This window comes from Pelodiscus sinensis, chromosome 3 (genome assembly GCF_049634645.1).
Source record: "Pelodiscus sinensis isolate JC-2024 chromosome 3, ASM4963464v1, whole genome shotgun sequence".
NCBI lineage: Eukaryota > Metazoa > Chordata > Testudines > Trionychidae > Pelodiscus > Pelodiscus sinensis.
In genome coordinates, this window is record NC_134713.1 from 127155855 (window position 1) to 127180202 (window position 24348).

Sequence of the window (24348 nt, forward strand, 5' to 3'; positions counted from 1 at the left end):
GATTATGTCAAGAGATATGGCTGGTGGTTGGTGGGCAGGAGGGGTGGTCATAGATTATAAAATGAAGGTGTATGTCAAAGAAGTTGAAAGAGAGCTTAATTGATTAATCTCCATTAAGGCAGAAGCCATAGGCCTCAATGAGGATTGCAGCCCACTGTTCTGACTTCTGTACAAGCAAAACAAGAGAGGCAGCCCCTGTCCTGAAGAGTTTAAAATGGCAATGCAGGCTGACTTGGCGGTACCTGGAACTAAAATCTCATAGATTGCAAAGCCAGAAGGGACGACTGGGATCATCTAGTCTGCCCTCCTGTATAACACAGACCATAGATGTCCCTGAATTAATTCCTCTTTAGACTAGAACTTGTTAGAATGGTACCAAATTTCAGAGCTAACTCTGTTGCTATATAGGTATTTCCCCATCATCTTGGTTACGTCTACATTGCAGGCTTCTTGCACAAAAGGTCTAGTACAAGAGCGTATTCACACTGCTATGTGTTTTTGCACTAGGGATGTGCTTTTGTGCAAGAGCATCCATGGCAGTGTGGACGCTCTCTTGCGCAAGAAAGCTCTGATGGCCATTTTAGCTATAGGGGTTTCTTGCACAAGAAACCCCTGTTGCCAGTCCACACTGCCTTCTTGCGCAAGAGCTCTTGTGCAAAAGGGCTTATTCCTCGTGGGGAGAGGAATAACTCTTGCACAAGAAGCCCTCTTTTCCAATGCTTTACTGTAAATTTACTTGTGCAAGAACGCGCGTGAAGTGTGTACACTCTACAAGATTTTTCCGCAAGAACACCCGTTCTTGCGCAAAAATCCTGGGCTGTGTCTAGACTGGCCAGTTTTTCTGGAAAATCAGCCGCTTTTCCAGAAAAACTTGCCAGCTGTCTACACTGGCCGCCTGAATTTCCGCAAGAACACTGACTTCCTACTGTAAGAAATCAGTGCTTCTTGCGGAAATACTATGCTGCTCCTGTTCAGGCAAAAGTCCATTTGCGCAAAACTTTTGTGCAAAAGGGCCAGTGTAGACAGCTCAGATTTGTTTTTCACAAAAAAGCCCCGATCGCAAAAATGGCGATCGGGGCTTTTTTGCGGAAAAGTGCGTCTAGATTGGCCGCGGATGGTTTTCTGAAAAAAGTGCTTTTGCGGAAATGTGTCCGTGCCAATCTAGACGCTCTGTTCCGAAAATGCTTTTAACGGAAAACTTTTCCGTTAAAAGCATTTCCGGAAAATCATGCCAGTCTAGACGTAACCCTGCCGTGTAGACGTAGCCCTTGTGTTTTAAACAAGAAGACAGTATTTTTGCAACTGCATAAACAAGGCAGCTGTGAGGGTAACTGTGTCCTCACAGCTTGTATTGACATAAATCAAGAAATGATATGATTTCAAGATAGGAAAAAGATCAATAAAACTCACTTTCACAGAGCACACATGTAAAGAAAACGTCCCCTCTGCTCTCCAATAGTATCAGACACTTGACAAAGGAGCTTATTGTTAAACCCATGCCAATCTATGCTTCTAATAAAGCTACCTAATGGTTCCTCTGGTTTGGGGCATTTGTTACAAACAGAACACTTAAGCCAAATTCACTTTTGAGTTCAGACTGTTACCAGCAGACTTCAGGCAATTTATAGTTTCTTGTGGAAAGCACATATGAAATTCGATAGTTTCACATGATTAAACCAGACAAAATTGGTGGTTTCAGTCAAAGTTTGCTATGAGTTTTTGGGTGCAAATGAACCCCAAAGCTCAAAGCAACACTCAAAGGACGTGCACAAATGGAAATAAAAATAACAGAAAACATTTGCATGGACCCTCCCCCAACAAAGCCACCAAATGTTACACAGCTCCAGTAATGTCCCATCCTCAAGATCAGGATTATGGACAATGGATTGATACTTAAGGACTACAAGTTAACAGGCTGGATCTTATAAATTCATAACATATGCATTGCAGGGTGGCTGGCCTTCTAAAGGGAGATAGGTCTCAGCTGTGATGGAGTTGATGTGCCTCCCCGGGGGAGAGAATGCATGTGAAGGGTGATTCTGTGACTAAACTAAACTGTGCCTTTGAGGCAGAAGAAAAGCTGAGGCTTTGGACAGCCAACAGGAGAGATTGTAGAGTGAAGCTACAGGGAAAGTGTGGTCCTGAGGAAGGAGTTGCTTGGAGCAGGGTAGAAAGAACCAGCTAGAAATTTAGTTTTTCCCTTTGGGGGAAAAGACAAAAGGGTAGCCTGGGCCTTGTGTCCTCCCCAGAGGACTAGGGAACGAAGAAGAGACAGTTCCTCCGGAAGGAGGGACTCTTCCCAGATTAAGGCTGGGTTTGAGGAGATTGTGTTGATTTTGTCACTGTTTTCTAAAAGCAGATACCAACAAGGGCTAGTTTTGGATTTATGAAAGCTTCTATGTGAGTTACTGAGAAATCAAGGGGGAAACTGAGGAAGGGCCCTGCAGCCATCATCCCTGGCCACAAGAGGGCCCATGAGAAGCAGCTGAGCTGTTACAGTACTGAAATCTTGCATCTGGAAATCCACAAGGGAAAAAGTCATGTTGTTTCTGGAATTTCTGGTTTATATTGCAGTCTACATAGATGATATGCCATGAAATTCAGAGCTTGGACTGGACCAGCATGGGTCAGTATAATATGGCAGCCCTCTTATTCATTGGCTTTTACTCACCAAAATTAAGGATCTAGCTGCTATGGTTGCTGAAATGCACTCAGTTCCTGTTTCTGAGGCTAACTGATGCAGCATGCCAGTCCACAGTTGCAGAGCCTGATACAGTACCTGTGAAAGGGGTAACCTGCCCCATTCATTTCAATAGTTGCTAATTTGCAGGCCCAGGGAGAATCCATTAATTGCTAGAACTGTTCAGCCTGCTGATGACTGAAATGCTTTGATTAGACTAAAGTTACTGGGCTCAGTACAGGGGTAATTGGGTGAAATGTAAAGATCCCTGGGGAGCAGGAGGTCAATCGAAATTATCAAAGAGTCCCTTCTGGACTTAAACGCCAAGAAATTATGTTATCCAATAACAATGCCACTTCTCAAATCATAAAAGAAAGGGGAGGGACGATCATTTTATAAAGGGCTGTACAAACTGTGAGTGACAGCTCATCTTATCTTCAGGATTGGATGGGTGTCGGGACAGTACCAATACTTTTGGCTGCCCCCAATCCAGTAGCCAAGTGCAGAAAGGCTAGCAGAGCTTGGAGCGTACCTCAGCTGCTCTGCCGGGGAGCCAGGTAAAAATGTCCAGCAGGGCATACAAACATCACTGCAGCACAAAAAGCCTCATACAGCACACAGGCATGGGAGTTTTCAGACCCAACTGAAAGGGAGCTAAGCCAAAGGAATATTCATGATCGCATTTGGAATGTCTGCACAATCTTTTGGGAATAGTATCTCGTGGGCAGAACTCAGAGCACTAGTCTCAAGGGAAATATTGTTCCTAATCTAAGATAGGAGAGCAAAGTACTTTGTGTTGGGGGTGAGGGAGTGTGTGTCATGCAGTAGGAAGTGGTAGGGGAAGAGAAGGAACAGGCATGCCCATCTCTTCAAAGCCTTTTGTGAGATGAATAAACTGTAAGCCATATAGCTGTAATCTCTGGAACAGAGAGCCTAATGCTTCAGACCAATTAATTTATGTGAAAAAGATAAAAGCTGCAGAACCAATGTGCCCCTGACATAATTTTGTGGGGCTACTCCAGAGCACTCTCCTTAGAAACATCTACAAGTTGGAAACCGATCTATAAATAGCATAAATGAAAATAGCCTATCCTTAAAGGTTCACAATGAGCACTATCTTTCTTTTGAGAAGTAATTTCCACTCCAGGCCACACAAAGACAGCATCGATGGAACTGTAACTGGAAACAATCCGATCGATTCATAAATATAAGTAGTGTCTTTAGGCTCTTTCAGTTCTCCCTAGTCTATATAAAAAGGCTCTCTGTGAAGCACCCTTTCTTTTCCAGTTACCAGCGCTGGCAAAATGGAGCAATAACTCATTTGGAAATGAGCTATCAGTGCTTTAGTTTTGTATCATGATCAGGGCTGCAGATTTGTCATGGTGGTTTTCTATGCAAAGTCACAGAGCAGGCAGGGTAAATTCAGCAAATGGTGCATGTTCAGGAGGAAGTGGTGGGTAAATTTGACAGGTATGAACTTTCAACTTCATTTCTTTCAATACAGGATATGTCACTTCTGCCCCCAGTGCCCTGCCAAAGGGTCACTGAACAGCCAGAGCAGCACCCTGGTCTCACAACCCCAATCCTGGCCTGGGGTGAAGGGAAGTTCCTGGTGTGGGGGGTGTTGGAGAGCAATCCACATCCCACACTCACCTTGCAATAGCAACCACTGTCCCAAGAGGTGCAGCTTGGCTCTTGGCTCCTGCTTTGAGCATTGTGACTTGGCATGCGGGGCCACAGCCCTGCTCCAGTTTGGCCTACGGACTCCTACCTCATGTCACAGGGTCAGGCAGCTGTGAGGCAGTGGCATAAGAATCCCATGCACCAGGTCATAATGCCAAGAGACAGTGAGTCGTGCAGGACAGGAAGAGCAAGCTCTGTGTGTTACTGCAGGCACTGACAAAGACACCTATGCAAAGTCACAAACAGAAATATCATGGTACCTGTGACATTTCTAATACCATAGGGAACCTGCAGCCATGATTCATAAATTATGCACTATTAACTTTTTGGGGCAGTATTTTTCACTGCTTTGTAGGGGGGGGGGTAAAACTTTTATTTAAAGACTGAGTTTAGATTGCTCAAATGACAACCTAAGAGTATATCCCAACCCCACACCAAACCTCGAAGAAGATCCTGTGCAATGTTCCCTCTAATTTTTTTCCCATCCATATGTGGAATAAATTTTATTATGTGCACCAAGGCAGGTGTGGATGCGCACCACTAGGAGAAACACATGCTGCCAGCTGTGAATGGCTTTGGGGGCTCTGTTAATCAGCTGGGCAGCATTTGAATTTCTCCTGGGTGGCTGCCCAAGTGCTTGGCTTACAGGGAATACTGACCTTTTTGGCTGCAAACTTGACTTACTTGCTTTTTTGTTGTCTTAGGTTAGTAACTGTTCTGAGAAGCTGATAATGCTGAAATAAGTAACCAGTAACAACTGCAACACTTTTGATTATTTTTTTAATTATGAGACTAATTGGGATCTTGGCTCTGCTACTGCATAAGAGAATAAAGGAATGTAAGGAGCATCTTTATCCTTCTGCATGGACTTTGCATTGTAATATTGGTGTTGAGGAGGGGGAGAAAAGGGAGAGCAAAACACCCATTGCCAAGTTGCTACTCCCTCTCCTGATCAGATGGCTGAGAAGTGGTGCAGCTCTAAGTCACAGTTCAGGCTTGCTCTGCTCTTTGAGCAGTGAAGTTACGGGCTGCTGTTCACTTGAAGCAGATTGAAAGGTGCCTAGCCAGCCCCAAGGTTTCATACTTAGAATTCTGAATGTCCCCTCCAAGAAGCTGCATGTGATAAAAGTTATTTGGGGGAGGAGAAGAGGGATTGGATAGCCTGCTGCCTCATAGCCTTTAGACTTTAAAAAGGGCTTCTACCTCTGACGTAAAATATGACTTTAAAAATGGGTAATTAGTGGGTCTACTTATAGCACTGAGTGCGTACAAGGCCCAGGCCTAGGCCTAAAGCACACACTTGGCCATTCCACCAACAGTGGCTTCCTCATGCATGCTGAGTCTGAATGGTCAGAGGGGTTCCTGTGATGTATGATGTACAGAGCCTAGCAAAGGAAAACACATCTGTTTAAAAGATATGTAAAGATCTGTGTAGATTACATTTGTTTTATACTTGCTTTATCCCTTACAAATAAGTAGACGGCTTGAATATCAGTTTATTCTGGATTTTTAAAAGCTGTGAAATCACTGGTAATCATCCTCCAGGCCACACAGAGCATTCTGAATCAGTTTGATAAGTTTGAAGTTTGGTAAGTGCTCTGTCTCAGCTGTGACAGCTTTGGCACAGGAACTGTATCTGCCCTTTGCTCTACGTGCAGCTTCAAGCACATTGCTGACACTTGCTAAACAGTAGTTCTAAAAGCCTGTTTTTCCCTCTCCAGGTTGCCTCTTTATCTGGTTTCTCTCTTCATCAGTCTCCTCTTCCTCTTGGTGAATTTAACCTGTGCAGTGTTGGGGAGAACAGAGAATTCAGAGAGGAAAGTCATTGTCTCTGTCCGGGTGGCAATTAATGACACATTATTTGTTCTGTGCGCCATCTCACTCTCCGTCTGTCTGTATAAGATTTCCAAGATGTCTTTAGCCAACATTTACTTGGAATCCAAGGTAAAGTACATTTTAGATATCATTTAAATCTCACTGAAGAATATTGTCAGCCAAAGGAGACAATTTAGTGGTATACAGCTCAGAGTTAAATTTCTTTGACTCTCTGCAACCAGAAAGCTATTAAACCCAAGAATTTCAACTCAGCCTTTCATCCTTCTAAAACATATCGATTGAATACCATGTAGTTTACCAATGTGCTTTCTGCTCTGCAGTGTTACTAAAGATGCCACAGCACTTTAAATAAAAGTAGGGGTTTGCAGAAGTTGTCATTAGCTAGACTTTATTACATGCCGCAGCTGTGTTTCAGTTGGCTGCTGCCCTTCACCCCAGACAGTTGCATTTCAGAGCTGCATGTAGTTGAAGAGCAGATTTGGGCTCCCTCAGCCTGTTAATTTACCAAAGTTTAAATCTTTAAGAAGGCAGGAATGGCCATAACAATAAATAGTAACACAAAGTAGGAACTGTCTTTCCTGAATGGTACATATCCTTCTGCCAGTGATAAGGCTGTATTTAAAAATACTTCATCTTTATAAAAATGGCTTAGTAGAAAAGGAGATACACTTTTAAGATCCTGCAGTAGGTATTCTTTAAAGATATAGTCTGTTATGCTGCTGCAAACAAATTTTGGCTATGCTAAATGGGCAGACTTACAGTGTAATGCTAGTGAAGCCAATACTGTACATATTTGGCATGAAGTCAAAATATGACATTCTGTAATGTTTATAAAAAGTGAAAGGGATTTACTTTCCCAAAGATCTCTTGACTTTTTGACTTGCACTAAGAGTTTAAGGCTGGAAGAAAGTGACTAGAGTTTAATATAAATATGCTAACATCTGCTTCATCATGAAGCTGCCAATACTGTAAATTTCAGTTACTATAAAGAAAATCTTGCAACAGAATTCTTGCCTGCTAGTTGGCCATCTAATTACTTTTCCTACTTAGTCAATCTGGATATAACATACAACTGAAAACCTATGTCTGATTGGTAGATTTCAAACTGCAACTGTGCTTTTCAGGTTTTTCATTTGCTGCCCAAGTGGCATGGCCAGTGAATTTGTTTTGCTGTCAGGGAAGCTTGTCCATCTCATGCATCATTTAAGCATGAGTTTTTTGTAATAGAGAGTATAAGATGGGGTAAATCCCTTCACTCACTTACTCCTCCCACTGGAAATTCAGTCTCCTCATACGAAGAACAACACTGAAATTAAAGTTGAGGTGATGGAAACATATAACATGCACACTAAGGCTATGTCTACACTACAAGGTTTTTGCGCAAAAACTGGCAGCGTGTCCACACCTCAAGCACATTTTTGCGCCAAAAAAAAAAAAAACCCCACAAAAAACCCCCAGTAAATTGACAGGACAAAGGACTTTTGCCGGTAGAGTTATTCCTCTCCCCACGAGGTATTTAGAGAGTTGGCACCTTTCCATTTGACCCTCACATGTGCTAGCTCCCTCTGTTCAAACATCATCCCATACTAAAGAAAGTGAATGACTAGAGTCTTACCTCTTCACGGATCCTTAGGCCTCTCATGAGGGCATGTAAACCTCTTACAGCTGATAGGGATAAGTAAACTTTATGGTCTCTGAGAAAGGATTCCCCTTCCCTTACTCCCCCTGTGTATCTTCCTAGCACCTAGCTACTTATACTGGATACTGCTCTGAGGATTTGGCTGTAGTGAACAAAACATTTTTATCGTGCCTTTTTATTTTCTGAGCTAGAAGTGATTAAAGCTACAGCCTATTTAAATACACTAAACTGCATTAAGCCCTCCATTCTGGCAAAAAAAAAAAAATCAACGAAAAATGCCAGCTGCTTTCTTCTGTGCTGGGGTGCGTGCACTGTGGAGAACTGAGCTGTGATGTCTGAGTCAGCAGCTCCTATCAGCTTCCTCCTTCGTTTCCATAACAACATAGCTGAGTCTCCCACACAGAGGGAGAATAGAGAAGTGCGTAACAACTGTTTCCTCTTTATAGCATTTCCTGTCATTTGCTATGGTCTTACCACAGCTTTCACCACTACATACTGTATTTCTGGTTTCAATTCACTTTTAAATATCTGAGTGTCTAAACTCAGAACAAGTGTCATTGCAAATCAGGCCTGCCAATATATTATGCTCCTGTTCACAGGGGTACTTCTAGGAGTATTTGCAACATTGTTTTAATCAGATGGTCAGGCATGCAGCTCTACAAAGCTGTGCACTCACACCCAGGACATCAAACAGGCTGAGTAGCAGTAGCAATACGGAGTGTCGGATGAATCGATGCCGTTGGTCATTTTGCTGTGAAGGAAGTGCTAATAGTTTTTCATAAATGGTGATAAAATTCCCAATTGTAGGAACTTGGACCAGGCTTCTTGTGTTGGAAGAAATATGGCTTGTGAAGGGGGATGATCAATGATGGGATAAGTGTATTCTGTCTCCAGGACAATTGTAAACTCTGCCATTGGCCAAGTTTATATATAGTATATTGAATTACCTCAGTTTAACCACATTATGAAATGGGGAAAAAAACAGCTAAAGCTTTCCTTTCTCTACTGATTCTTCCACCTCTCCCACTGCTCCCAGCTGCTCATGGTGTAGTTGCAGCAGAGAGGAAAATGAAGAGAGAACAGTGAGTCCAGTGACTGATATGAGATAAGCTTCTCCCCAAAAGAAAACAAAACCAGCAACAACCAAGCAAGGCCACTGCTTAAGAAGACTCTACTGGTCAGAGTGCCAGGGGAAACTCTGACGCAGAGAGCACATTCAGACTGTCACTGTTCGGAACACAAATTCCACCAGTCTCACAGAAGGCAGAAAAAAGTCAGTACTACATTGACATGACATTTATAAAAGTGTATCATCAGCACAACCAGGCAATGGAATGGGACAGCTTGAGGGAAAGCACTCCCACAGAGTAGTAATTCTCTGTACTTTCTGAGCCTAGAGCCTTTTCTTACAGAGGAACAAACTGAAGCACTGAAAGGCTAAGTAACTTTCCCAACATCTTGCAGTTTATCAGTGGCTGAGCTGGGAATTGCTCCCAGCCCACCTGAGCTGTTGGTCCCTGCTCTAACCACTGTACCATGCTGCATTCCTGTGCATAAAGAAAGCCTCCTTGTTCAGAGAGTCACAGTTATTTAGGGTCTCATGAAGTCATGCCCCTTCCATTTTGCTACAGCTGTATAGCTGAAGAGGCCCCTACAGAAATGTGGAGAATGAAATATTTCATGTGAAGGTTTGAAGCCCATTATAAGCTGGTGAAATGACATGATACATAAGTAATTGACTCTATTGTCCTATGCCTTTGATCCCACTGCTCACCTTTAGACTTTGTTACCCAGGCTAGAAATCTTGGAGTTATGCTTCTGAATGTGTGAACACTCCCGTTCCCCACACTATTGTAAAAAGGCCCATGATGAGGTGGACAGCTTCCAGCCCTGTCAGGCTCTGGACCCCATTTATATCACTACATGCCTCCACTGTGAGAGAGAGGGGGAGTCACATGAGATGGAAACAAGGTTTTTCCCTTCCCTAGAGAGGCTGAAAGCATTACGTCTGCTGATCCAGAGAGCTCAGGGCCTAACTTTGTTCTCTCTCATTTGGTTGTGTAAAAGGCTGCCCCTAGGCCATGCCCAAGAGTCCTGCTAGAGCATGGTAGGGCAAAAGGGCCTCCGCGGAACGAATCCAGCCTGCCAAGCGGGTGGTTCCGGCCCGCGGAGGCCCTGCTGCTCCCCTGCCCCCAGGCCAATCAGGGCCTTGGGGCGGGGGAGCGCAGGAAACCTCTTCCAGCCCTGCCAGGAGCACATGGCACTTTGAAGCACTGCGTGCTGCTCGCAGGGTGGGGAGGGGGGAAGAGCAGAGGCGGCTTTGCGTGCTCCCCCGCCCCCAGTCCCTGATTGGCCTGGGGGTTGGGGCACATGCCAAGCCTCTTCCAGGGATGGATGCCTAGTGGGAAGGGGGGGCAAAGGGGCTCCCCCACCCCCAGACCAATCATGGTCTGGGAGTGGGGTAGCCCCTCTCCTTCCTGTTTAGGCCCTGCCCCTTCCAGGGTGGCCTGGGGCTTCTTCAAAAAATTTTAAAGTGGCCCCCAGGCAAAAATAATTCCCACCCCTGTGTTACAGCCTCTTCCCCTCCACCTATTCTCTTGTCTGTACATATGCCCGTCTCCACGACAGAATTAACATTGATCCTTAGCTTAGTCCTGTCTGTGCCCAGGCCCTTATGAATTCTTAATCAGATCTTGTGTCAGTATCTGTGATGCCTATGGTTATAGTCTCTCTCACTCTCCACCCTCTGAATTTCTGAGTCTGCAGCATGCTGCAGTCAGGCTACTCTCAATTGTGTGTGTGGATCACACCATTCCCCTTCTTACTCGACCCATTTCCAAGTCCAGTTGAAGAGAGCTCTCCTGACTTCTGAAACTCTCCAGGGCCCCATTCCTATCTACATTCCCGGCCTCAAATGCACCTACTGTTGCACGCATTTATCCAATCCCTCAATCTTGGCTCACTGAGACACTTCTATTGATACTAAACTATAAATTGAGCAGCTCTGCAATGCGGGATGTGAATTTCTGTGTGCAATATATTTACCAATAATTATGACCAGATGTTTTGCACTTACTCAAGGAGGCTAATAAATGGGTAATCTATAGCTGTAAAATGTATAACATTGCATTATAGTCTCAGTTCGAGATCAGATATAGGAAGTTCTCAGTCTGGTGCAGTGTACTTGGAGGTTAATTTTTTGCAGGAGGATGGAAAGTGTCCAGTAGGTTTTATTCCCCACGTACAACTCTTTTGTTCTCATTTTAAGTACTTTAAGACCAGTACTTCCTGCAGTATTAGAGAGTCTTTGACTAGTAACTAATCATGCTGAGAGCTGGAACTGCCACTTCTTTCTGGGAAAAGATTCCCAGATTAAAACAAACAAACATTAAATTCTATCCAAGATTAATACACACTGAAGCAGAGATTACCAAGTCTGTGTAAAACAGTGTTTTTGCCATCATCAGACTTAAATACTAAAATATGTTTAACTCTCTTTTCTAGGGTTCATCTGTGTGTCAGGTGACAACTATTGGTGTGACTGTTATACTACTTTATACCTCAAGAGCCTGTTACAATTTATTCATCTTATCATTTTCCCAAACCAAGAAAGTCAATTCTTTTGATTATGATTGGTACAATGTATCAGATCAGGCAAGTATGAAGTTTACCGTGAACAAGGAAAACTGAGGTCCTGTATATTCAGAACCAGGGAGGCAGACAGAATTGCCAGGCCCTAGGGTTACCAGGTAGAGCCCACCAAAAAACCAGACACACTTGACCATGGGCGGGAGGGGAGAGGGACCAGCCGGAGCAGGGAAGGGGGGGGAGAAGCAGAGCTGGTGGGGGGGGATGGACATCCGGGGGCTGCAGGGCTAGCTGGGAGGAAGGGAGATGGGAAGCAGAGCTGGAGGGGGCCACGGGGCTGGCCGGGAGGAAAGGGGGGGGGCGGCTGGGAGGAAGGGGGACCGGGAAGCAGAGCTGGGGAGGGTCGTGGGCTGCGCGGCTGGACGGTAGGAGGGGGGGCTGGAGGAAAGGGGGCAGGAAGCAGAGCTGGTGGCGGGGGTGCAGCCACTGGCTGCAGCCGGAGTCCAAGGGGCTGCGCCCCTGGCAGGCACTCCCTTGAGTTGCTAGTAGAAGCTGGGCCAGAGTCTCCCAGCTGAGAAGCGAGGCCGTGATTGGCGCTGGGAGCCTCTGGTCACGTGCAGAAGCCGAGGGGCGGGGGGAGTGGCTGGGAGCCCCAGCCCCTATCCCCCCCCCGGCTTTTGCACGTGACCACAGGCTCCTAGCGCTAATCACGGCCCCGCCTCCCAATCACTCCCCTGCCTCCTCCAGGCTTCTGTCCGGTGCCCAGCCGGGAATTCAGAAAATACCGGACATTGCACATGTCTGGTATTTTCTGAATTTTTAACCGGACAGATGGTGCAAATACCGGACTGTCTGGTAGAAAACCAGACACCTGGCAACCCTACCAGGTCCCAGTGGGCAAGGTGGGGAGGGAGCAGGCTCCATGCTCCCGGAAGGGGCAGGGCCTCAGGGAGGAAGGGGTGGTGCAGCGGGGCGATGTCTCATCCAGGCCTCCTGCCCCAATTTAAAGGGCCCAGGGCTCTGGCCACTAACACAGCCACAGCAGCAGCAGTGGTGGCGGGGAGCCCCAGGTCCTTTTGAATTGCTGGGCCCTGCTCCCTCCCCCATCGTCAGACCTGCTCAGAACTACTGTAATAAAACCCCGTTGATATTTTAAACTAAAAAAATGCACCAAGTTTGTTCTCCAAGAAGATGAATTTTTCAATAAATAAAATGGGTAGGGAAAAATAATCCAAGTTATAGAAGAGCAAGCAGTCACAAACCCAATAACATTAAAAAAAAATCACACCTTACCTTCTGATTATTACACTCTATTTACATTTAGGTTTAAGGGCTAAAAAGGCAACTCCCCACTATTAAAACTAGGTGTGGGGGGATTTGTTTTCTTCTTTCCTCATTACTGAAAGGGCTATACTGAATAATTTGAACCATATTTGGGTAGCAAAGAAATAGGTGATTCTATTTACAGTTTAATCACATGAGCAAAATCCTGGATCCTCTGAAGTCAATGCCAACTTTCTCATTGACTTTAGTGGGGCCAACACCCCCACTCAATAAAATACAAGTGTTTTTCTTGCTCTATCAATAAAAGTGAGAATAGCTGCGGGTTCCCTTCATGTAGTCCTAGTGTTAACGTACGATCAGTCACATTTTAATTAACCAAAATGATAGCTAAGATTGAACGGTAGGGTTTTCAAACAGTGGTTTATTCAATTCCTGTTGAATTTCAATGGGAGTTGAATGCCTCACTCCTTTAAGTTCTTTTGAAAATCCCAATCTTTGATCTCAGATGTTTATATCATTTAAAAGTAAACAGGCTAATGCTCAGGTCCCAATACACGCGAGTGCAATTATATAGGATGCGCCGTATCCTACCTACATTCCTGGTCCATGTGCTTCTCCAAATCTGCCATGAGGTTACATGAGACATGACAACCTATGATGATGCCCCTCTTACATCAACTCTTCTGCATACCGGGGTCTGAATCATGGCTGGCACAATTAAAGTCTCACAATTCAAATTGGCAAATGACTGATTTTTCATTTTGAATTTAGCAAAATCTGACTAGCAATGCTTGGTGCCTTCATTTTTGGGTGCTCAATGGCTAAATAATATTTTGGAGCCCGAGACTGAGTCTCCCAACCCTGGCCGACAGATTCAGGCTAACAGGGTGTGTGCTGAACTGAAAAGTTGTAATTTGTGTATTTCTTCACTCTTGAAATAGCTTAGAAAGCAAGATACAGGACTATGTAGCACTTTAAAGACTAACAAGATGGTTTATTAGGTGATGAGCTCTCGTGGGCCAGACCCACTTCCTCAGATCAAATAGTGGAAGAAAATAGTCACAACCATATATACCAAAGGATACAATTAAAAAAAAAATGTCAGTATAGTATGTTGATCTTAATGGATTGTTCACTTTCAGTCCTTTGGGTACGGTGTCCATCTTCTTGCACTTGGATAGAAAGATGATGTCTGTCTGTATCTGTGCAAGTTTCTTCATATGGTTGATGGATTTCCATTCCAAACGGCTAAATGTAGTGTCTTGGATGTAGAATAGTGATAGAAATGTAGTCGTGTTAGTCTAGACTAACTATTCTACATGCAAGACACTACATTTAGCCGTTTGGAATGGAAATCCATCAACCATATGAAGAAACTTGCACAGATACAGACAGACATCATCTTTCTATCCAAGTGCAAGAAGATGGACAAAGTAAAATAGAATTTTATATCTTTCCAAAGGGATTTTTATTGTTAGGAACTTTGTATGGTTCCAAACAACTCTCTGTTTGTAACGCCTTTCCTTTTATACGCAGCTACTAGATGTGCCATCAGATTGCCTAATGCTTACATACATTTAGAAAGATTATTTTGTTTCTTAGACTCATTAAACTTACTTTCTCATTTCTGAACACACTCCTCTGATGTTTCAACAGGCAGATCTGAAGTGTCAGTTGGGAGATGCTGGGTACATCGTATTTGGTGTGATCCTCTTTATTTGGGAGCTGCTGCCCACTTCTTTGGTTGTGTACTTCTTCCGTGTTCGAAACCCTACAAAAGACCTGGTAAATAAAATCTTTTCCAGCCACAACCTTCAGATAATCTGTAAAGCTCAATTTACTGTCCGTTTTTACTTCTCTACATTTTAACTTATTTTGAAACTGTTCTCAGTAAAAATAATATGCTTTTAATCATCCAGACAGGCCACTTGCCCCTACCTGGTTGTTACTGTAGAAAAACTTACAATTATTTTTAAAAAGTGTTTGATTGAAGCTTGTTGACTAGCAACGTGCTTTTATCATAACACTCAAACTTCAGGGACAATGACAAAGCCAAGATTTACAAGAATGGAACAGAAGTGGGGTGGATCAGGACACTGCTTTCTGCAGCTTCCTTTGGCTGGGAACAGTTACAGGCTGGGGACGAACTGGCTAAGCAGCAGTTTGGCAAAGGACCCGGGGATTACAATAGACGAGAAGCTGGATGAGAGTCAACAGTGTGCCCTTGTAGCCAAGAAGGCTAATGGCATTTTAGGGTCTCGTGTCACCCTTTAATTGGGTATAGTTACACAGGAATAGATGTGTCAGTTGAGGGGCAGCTGATTGGAGAAGCTGTGCCAAAGATAGGAGAGTGAATTTCAGGACATTGGGAGGTTGAACCAGGACTGGTCATTTGTCCAAAGTTTCTACAGCTCTCCAAACACTCTCCTGGGAATTCCTTGTTTTCCCAACCTTATTTTCCCATTGTGCACCCCTTCCTCTGCCTGCCAGTTCCAAACTGCTCTGTTATTGCGAGGGCTGGCTATGGTGAAGAGGAATTGATACTGAGCCTAGAGCAGACACACACAGGGCAGTAAGGCTGGCAGCATGAGCATCTCTACTCATTGGAAATAGAGGTTTGGTAGGTTTGATTGAAGGAATGGAGAAAGCAGAATGAAGTGAGAGATGGGGGGAAAATACTTTAACAGACTTCTTTCATACCCATGGGCTGAGAGCTTTTGATGAGGATGTCTCTTCAGTGCTATGCTTTAAAAAAATGAACAGGTGGCATCTCTGACATTCTGATACAAGTTGGTGAAATTTTCACTGATGGTTTCTCTCCCCATAGTCAAATCCAGGAATGGTACCAAGCCATGGATTCGGTCCAAGATCCTATTTCTTTGACAACCCTCGGAGATATGACAGTGATGATGATCTGGCCTGGAATATTTCACCACAAGGCATACAGGGCAGGTGAGGTATGGGTATAGTTATAGAAGGAAGAAATGCGCTGGGAACTGTAAAATGTTCTCCAAGAAAGGCTGGGTTATCCAGCACTTCCCCAATTGGAAAGCTCTTCAAAGTGGCATTTCTGATCTTCACTGAAAGCTCAGTTTATAGTCCAGTTTCTGAGGGGCCAGGCTCCAGGTGGTTCCTCAGAAGTGGCAACATGTCCCTGCTGCTTGTAGGCTGAGGAACAGCTAAGAACATCTATGCACTGGCCCTGCTCTGCCCTGAGGGCTGGCTCTCCAGCTTCCATTGGCCAGGAATCACAGCCAATGGGAGCTGCGGGACAGCTACCTGCAGGCTGAGGTACCAAGTGGTGCCACCTCACTGTGCCTCTGCCTTGGAGCAGCAAGGATGTCACTGCTAGCAGGGAGCTGCCTCAGTTGAGTGCACCCCAGAACTTCTCTTGCCTCAAACGCCCATCTACACCCAAACTTCCTCCGTGTACTCGTACCCTCCATTTCTCCAACATGCCGATAAAGTTTTTAATGTATTTATTTTATCATGATTCTGTAATCAAATTCACATATGATACTTCGGGGTGGGGTAAAAAAACTCAGAGCTCAGTAGGGAGATGTGATAGGGAACAAACATGCATTTCTGTGTGAGTGTAAGGCTGGGGGACAACCACAACAGAATGATTTAATAGCTATAAAAGAAGGTGCTTGCCCTTTAAAAGGGCAGGACCAGGTCAGTTCTTTCAGTTTTAAGTTCAGCCCTTTCACAGACAAAAGTTCTCATAGTCCAGGTGCCATTAGGGCTCCAAACCTGAGGAGCAGACATGCTGGGAAAGGAAATGGTATAAAGGGAAATCCCTTTTGCATGAGCAGGGTATGGCTTCAGCATTTAGGGAGGCTGATCTGAGTGCTGGAAACGCCTCCAGCAGCTGGACTGCAGCCCCATTCCCTGTCCTGAGGCCTTCTCCTGCTCAGCCTCCTTTTTGGCTTGCTCTCCCAAACCTCCCTCTCCCCCCCACATCTGCTGCTTTCTGAGTCACTCCAGCCCCCCAAATCCCTCACTCCCTGCCAAGTCCCTTCTCTGTTCTATCCCTCCCCCCCTTACAACCTACTGCTTACCAGAAACACTCAGGACTAGATGGGTGGGGAGTCCTGGCCACACCAGTTGGTATTGATTAGTGGCTGCCTAGCTTAGCTGCACCAGCCCTGAGGCTATCACAGTGCCACTAACTGAGTGATTCAGCCCTGCAGCAGCTTGGATGGGAGAAATTGTCAGGGTAGGACCAGGAGTGAGGGGTTTGGGATGTAGGAGGGGGTACAAGCCTGGCACAGCACATTGGGGTACAGGTGAGGGTATGGGGTGCAGGCTCCAGAAGGGTGTTTGGATGCAGGAGGGGTTCCTGCTTAGGGCTGTGGTGCAGGAGGAGGCTTAGGGAGCAGGCTCTGCCCATGTGGTGCTTGCCTCAGGCAGTTCCCAGATGGCAGTGCAGATTTTCAGCAGCGCAGTCAGTGGTACTAATCAGAGCTGCCAGGGTCCTTTTCAACCAGATGTTTCAGTCGGCAACTGGACATCTGGCAACCCTAGACACACCAAGTGGCAAGCATCCTGGCGGAAGGGCAATGCAGAGATGGGAAGAGGCAGAACATGTATGGGCTCCTGGAGTAAAAGCAGGAAGGGATCTTCAGATGGAGTGCAGGTTGGGTCACTGCACTGATGCCCTTTTCCTAGTGTATGGAGAAACCTAAAGGGAGCAAGTGCTGCTTATGGGCATCTCACCTGAGGAGACCTGGAAAACTGAGGGGAAGACTCTTTAGCAAGGAGAGAAGTGGGCATGAGGCTTTATGAACTGAGTTGGTGAGATGAAGCTCCTAGATAAGCCTTATTTTGTATTTGTGATTGTATTACATCAGGTGCAAGAGGGGGACTTTCCTATGAAACTTTAGTCAGGGCTGTCCCTAGGGGGTCACAGGGTCCAGAGCAAAACACCCTCATCCCAGTGCTCAGGTGCAGAGTCCCTCTGCCCTGTGACCCCACTCCACCCCTTCCCCAAACCCCACCCCTGCTTCACCCCCTCCTGCCACATTGCACCCAATGCCCAAAGACCCCTCCCCAAGTGACACAAGCCAGGGGATTATGGGGGGGAAGGCGTTTCAGCCCCCCCTCACCACAGCAGTGGGAGCCAGAGCAACCCAGCAGCCTGCTCACCTCTACCCCATCACCCATTTCCTAGCCTGATGCACTTCGCTTTACTGGGGTGATGAGAAGCTGGGGTTGGGGCCACAGTGCTCCACTTTCTGCCACCAGGGTGAAACTGAGCACAGGTGCTCTGAGATGGCAAGGGAGTGGAGCAGGCTGCCAGGTGCCTCTGACTCCTGCCACTGCAATGAGTGTGAGGGGGTCTGATCTTTGCTGCTGCCCCACACCAAGCCCTGCAGGCAATCCCCCAGGGCTGACCTAGGTCCTGCGGATCCTTCCATAGAACAGTTGAGGTGCCCATCACAGGGGCTCCCAAAGTGTGGGGCCTGTGGCAGCTGCACCAAACCATCCTAGGGAAGGGCCGGCTCTGACTTCAGTCAGAACTAGATTTAGATCCAGGGAGTGTCCTTTCACACTGCTTGTGAAACACAGGAATTCTATACATTTGAGATCTACCACGAGTCAGCACCTTATTTTAAAAGATATTATCGGAGGAATAAGAACACCATGAAATATCCTTAAAAAGAAGGCTCCCAGTAACCTCTTCCCACCATCCAAAACCCAGTTCTTGTTTCTTGGCATAGAAAAACAAACTTGGTTGAATTGGGTGCAGCTTTCTCTTTAAGGTCAGGGGACTGGACTTGATGACCTCTCGAGATCCTGTCTAGTTCTAGTGTTCTATGATAGTTCAACAAAAACTTGCCTGTTGGCAGCTGCCACATTGAGTTGGTATCTTTGCATTTGGGGGAAGTCTACACAGCCTTCCGCAAACCATAGAGTGCTTGGAGATCACACCCATATTGCCACTGGTGGCAGAGTGGTCTGGGATCTCTGATTGCCCGGAGAACCAGGAGGAAAAAACTGATTCCAAAGGCTTGTTGGGGAATACCACCCAAAGAACATCTCAAGTGTTTGAAACTGCTTACAGACAGAACATATAGTATCCTAGCCAAGCTCACAGTCACTGACCATATTGTGTGTGGATACAAAATGGCTGTCTACACTGGCGCAATCTTACGCAAAAGTGGCCACTCTTGCGCAAAAACTTGCTGCCTGTCTACACTGGCCGCGTGTTCTTGCGCAAGTAAACTGATGTGCTAATGTATGAAATCAGGGCTTCTTGCACCAGAACTCTGATGCTCCCGCTCAGGAATAAGCCCTTTTGTGCAACTGTTCTTGCACAAAAGGCCAGTGTAGACAGGCAACATGAATTTCTTGCGCAAGAAAGCCCGATGGTTAAAATGGCCATGACAGCTTTCTTGCGCAAGAGAGCACCCACACTAGCATGGATGCTCTTGCGCAAAAGCACATGCCAGTGTAGACGCTTTCTTGCACAACTACTTTAACACAAGAACTCTTGCACTAAAGAGCTTTTGCGCAAGATCACGCCAGTGTAGACGTAGCCAATATGTTTAGTTCTTACAATGCTACTAGCTGATTCCAAGGTGTTAGGAGACAGAAATTTAAGCAGGCTAGACATACTACTGTCCAATATCCTTGAATACCTCAAAACCTGGGGGAGGAGGGGAGGGTAAGTAAAGCCCTCCTGTGGTAAAATTCTTAAGTCATTAGTAAACTAGGCAGGAGTTCAACTGGTAGCCTAGAGGTGAAAGTCTCTAATTCAGGACTAATTCCTTGGGTCCACATTACTGCTGTACATGGATGCATACCTAAATAGCTGATTTAGATTTAAGCATAAAGTATCCTGTCTACTAACAGCTTCTTTAGAATGTATGTAAACTATATTTATGAAGTTATATTCTGTCCCATTTAAATAAATGAGGTGTACAGAGAATCACGGCATCATAAATTCTTGTATTTTGTTTTTTAGTTTCTCTCCAGAGTACTATGATTGGGGACATCAAAACAACAGTTTCATGGCTTACATAGGATCGCTGCAGCCAGAGTCAACAATGAACACAGAACGGCCAAGCCCTATATAGCTCCAATCAATGACAGTATTAAGACATTCTATATTCTGAAAAACATAAAAAACAAAAACATAAAAAATATTCTGAAAAACAAAGTTTAGCCATTTTCCTTCATTTGTTGGTTTTTAGGGGCACTGTTCTTGTGCAAGGAATAAGAGATCTTTGCCACAGGATTCTCGTAATTTGAGAAAAAGTCTAGATTAAATAATGGTTTAATGTCATGAAGCCACATTTTAATTACATTGTTTTAAAGACTTGGTATTTTAGACTGATCCTACATGTGCTTAATTTTATGCACTAAAATACATATATTGCAGAATAAGGGCCGTAGTGGACATAATGTATTCACTGTATCTGTTATTTAAATCTCAGAAAGGTAGCTTTGTTAGTCTGTAACTTTAAAATCAATTAGTAGTCCTGTGGAACCTTAAAGACTAACAAATATATAGGATCATGAGCTTTTGTGGGTAAAACCCTCTTCCATCAGATGAATTGTTCACGTTTTACCCATGAAAGCTCATGATCCTATACATTTGTTATTTGAGAGAGAGAGATTTACAGAAACTAAACAATGTTGTAACATACTGGAAATTCTTTGAGACTTTTAGTGTATATGACCAAGACTTTTTAAAATGCACATGTCACTTTATAAAATATACCATACCATTTATAATGTAATCTTCCCAGTTCCTTGTAATGTACGTTTCAATTTGTCTGAAGGTCTGCACGCGCCAGACAGCAATACAGATCAAGTTGAGCTCTTTGTTGGGTCTCCCCAGACTTTTGCCAAAGCAATCCCTCTATTTTCGGTTTCATCTCCACAGACGTTGGTGGATGGAGGACCCATAAAACAATTATTTTGGAGAAAGGCTGCATACTTTAAGACAATAATCTGGAATGCACAGTCTTCTGTCAACTTTCCAAACACATCATTTGCCATATTATGTAATGCACAGTGAAGAACAGTATTTGCTGCAATAACATAGCAACAATTTTCAAAAGTGCTGCCATGTAAAAGAACAGTTACTTACCTGTAACTGTTGTTCTTTGAGATGTGTTGCTTATGTCCATTTGAATCAGGTATGCGCACCGTATGTACCGCGTCTTCCGGAGCGTTTTCCCTAGCGGTACCCGTAGTGCCAGCAGGGTGCCCCTTGGAGTGGTGCCACCATGGCAGAACGTAAGTACCCCTGCCAGCGCTCCCCCACCTCAGTTCCTTCTTGCCGAATGCTCCGACGAAGGGGGGGGGGGGGAATCAAATGGACATGAGCAACACATCTTGAAGAACAACAGTTACAGGTAAGTAACCATTCTTTTCTTCTACAAGTGGTTGCTCATGTCCATTTGAATCAGGTGACTTCCAAGCCAACCCCACTTACGGAGAAGGGGTCGGAGCACCCAGAAAGAGAAGTCCACGAAAGCTGAACAACCCAAACATATTTATTCAAGTTACAGAACACAGAGAACTGTTGAATAAAAGTGCAATGTGGTATAGAGAAAAAAACTAACATTTACAACACAGAGTTGAGAACCGCAGAACCCAAACCTGCGTCCTCCCTGGACTACTGTGTCAGCAAAGTGCACTGCAAAGGTATGCACTGACAACCACGTGGCCGCCCTGCAGATTTCAGTAATTGGAACCTGCGCCCCAAAAGCTACAGCGGATGCCTGTGCCGTGGTGGAATGTGATGTAACCCGGGGCGGGACCTTCCCGGTCAGGACATAACACTCCCTGATACACCCTGCGACCCAATTGGACAACCTCTGGGTCAAGATAGGGAGCCCTTTCATTTTATCCAAGAAAGCAACAAAGAGTTGCGTGGGCTTACGAAAGGGTTTCGATCTAGCGACATAAAAGGCTAACGCTCACCTAGCATCTAGGGAGTGGAGCACTTGCTCCCTAGGAGAGGCATGGGGCTTTGGAAAGAAAACCAGGAGATAAATTTCTTGGGACAGATGGAACGGTGACACCACCTTGGGAAGAAAGGCTGGGTGAGGGCGGAGCCTCACATTATTTTCTGAGAACACTAGGTAGGGCCGGTTTACAGTTAGCGCCCTCAGCTCAGAGACCCTGCGAGCCGACCTAATGGCTACAATGAACACAACCTTCATAGAGAGGTGCTTCAAAGAGCACGTGGCCAGCGGCTTAAAGAGGGGTGACACAAGTCTAGACAACACAAGGTTAAGGTCCCATGTGGGGAGAGAGAGTCTAACGTAGGAGTACAACTTATCCAAACCCTTAAGGAACCTTTTGACCTCAGGGTCAGAGAATAGAAAGACTCCTGCCAATCCAACATGGAAGGCGGAGAGTGATGCCACATGGACTTTGATAGAAGAGGTAGAGAGGCCACTGGACCTGAGTTCACAAAGGTAGTCCAGAATGGACAGGACAGGTGCACAGGAGGGTGCACTCCTCTTCTGGATGCCCAAGATGAGAACCGCCTCCACTTGGCTGCGTAGGAGATGGTAGATTTCAGGATCCCGACCAAAGGAAGGAAAGAGAGTAGTATGATACACACCTTGAACTTCCAAAAAGCAGATTTTGACTCTCTCAGAGATCTGATGGGCAGAATCCCCTGGGATGCTAACATGAAGGGGAAAGGAGTCCAGGACAGCTGGCAGTATTTTAAAGAAGCCTTAATGAAGACATAGAAAGAAACCATCCCGACGAGTAGCAAGAGAGGCAAACATGGTAGGAGACTGGATTGGCTTACAGGGGAAATCCTTGGTGAACTTAAGCACAAAAAGGAAGCATAAAAAAAGTGGAAACTTGGACAAAAAACCAGGGAGGAGTTTAAATGTACAGCTCAGGAATGCCGGGGGATTATCAGGAAGGCGAAAGCGCAAATGGAATTGCGACTGGCTAAGCATGTGAATGATAACAAGAAAGGTTTCTACAGGCATGTTAACAAGAAGAAGGTGATCAGAGAGGGTGTGCAGCCCCTAATAGATAAAGGAGGTAACCTAGTGACAGATGATGTAGGGAAAGCTGAAGTACTCAATGCTTTCTTTGCCTCTGTATTCACGGACAAGGTCGGCTCCTGGACTTCTGAGCTAAGTGACACAAGATGGGATGAAGATGGACAGCCCATGGTGGGTAAAGAACAGGTTAGGAACTATTTAGAAAAGCTAAACGTACACAAATCCATGGGTCCGGACTTAATGCATCCGAGGGTGCTGAGGGAGTTGGCAACTGTCATTGAGGAGCCTTTGGCTATTTTTGAAAAGTCGTGGAGATTGGGAGAAATCCCGGATGATTGGAAAAAGGCAAATGTAGTGCCCATCTTCAAAAAAGGGAAGAAGGACGATCCAAGGAACTATAGGCCGGTCAGTCTTATCTCGGTTCCTGGAAAAATCATGGAAGGGATCCTTAAGGAATCCATTTTGAGACACTTGGATAAGAGGAAAGTGATTAGGAATAGTCAGCATGGATTCACAAAGGGCAAGTCGTGCCTGACCAATCTGATTAGCTTCTATGATGAGGTAACTGGCTTGGTGGACATGGGAAAGTCAGTGGATGTTATATACCTTGACTTTAGCAAGGCTTTTGATACGGTCTCCCACAATATCCTTGCCAGCAAGTTAAGGGAATGTGGATTGGATAAATGGACGGTAAGATGGATAGAAAGATGACTAGAAGGCCGGGCCCAGCGGGTAGTGATCAATAGCTCGATGTCAGGATGGCGGTCAGTTTCTAGCGGAGTACCCCAAGGTTCGGTTCTAGGACCAGTTTTGTTCAATATCTTTATTAATGACCTGGATGAGGGGATGGAGTGCACCCTCAGCAAGTTTGCGGATGACACTAAGCTAGGGGGAGAAGTAGATACGCTGGAGGGCAGAGATAGGGTCCAGAGTGACTTAGACAAATTGGAGGATTGGGCTGCAAGAAATCTGATGAGGTTCAACAAGGACAAATGTAGAGTCCTGCACTTGGGACGGAAGAATCCCAAGCATAGTTACAAGCTGGGGACCAACTAGTTAAGTAGTAGTTCTGCAGAAAAGGACCTGGGGGTTACAGTGGATGAGAAGCTGGATATGAGTCAACAGTGCGCCCTTCTAGCCAAGAAGGCTAATGGCATATTAGGTTGCATTAAGAGGAGCATTGCCAGCAGATCCAAAGATGTCATTATTCCCCTTTATTCGGCGTTGGTAAGGACACATCTGGAGTATTGTGTCCAGTTCTGGGCCCCCCCCACTACAAAAAAGATGCGGACGCATTGGAGAGGGTCCAGCGGAGGGCAACCAAAATGATTAGGGGGCTGGAGATTATGACTTATGAGGAGAGGCTGAGGGAGTTGGGTCTGTTTAGTCTGCAGAAGCGAAGAGTGAGGGGGGATTTGATAGCAGCCTTCAACTTCCTGAAGGGAGGTTCCAAAGAGGATGGAGAAAGACTGTTCTCAGTAGTGACAGATGGCAGAACAAGGAGCAATGGTCTCAAGTTGTGGTGGGAGAGGTCCAGGTTGGATATTAGGAAAAACTATTTCACTAGGAGGGTGGTGAAGCACTGGAATGGGTTATCTAGGGAAGTAGTGGAGTCTCCATCCCTAGAGGTGTTTAAGTCTCGGCTT

At 45.3% G+C, this 24348-nt stretch overlaps 1 protein-coding gene across 1 annotated transcript in view; it reads left to right on the forward strand.

The window, feature by feature from the left end:
- The window catches only part of GPR137B (G protein-coupled receptor 137B), a 33730-nt gene extending 13277 nt beyond the window's left edge, over nucleotides 1–20453 (forward strand). The window contains exons 3-7 of the mRNA XM_075924805.1: nucleotides 6085–6307; nucleotides 11343–11496; nucleotides 14371–14495; nucleotides 15538–15662; nucleotides 19681–20453. Of these exons, the coding sequence (XP_075780920.1) occupies nucleotides 6085–6307; nucleotides 11343–11496; nucleotides 14371–14495; nucleotides 15538–15662; nucleotides 19681–19792 (739 nt within the window). The 3' untranslated portion in view covers nucleotides 19793–20453. The remainder of the gene's footprint in view (nucleotides 1–6084; nucleotides 6308–11342; nucleotides 11497–14370; nucleotides 14496–15537; nucleotides 15663–19680) is intronic.
- Nucleotides 20454–24348: the final 3895 nt, after the last annotated feature.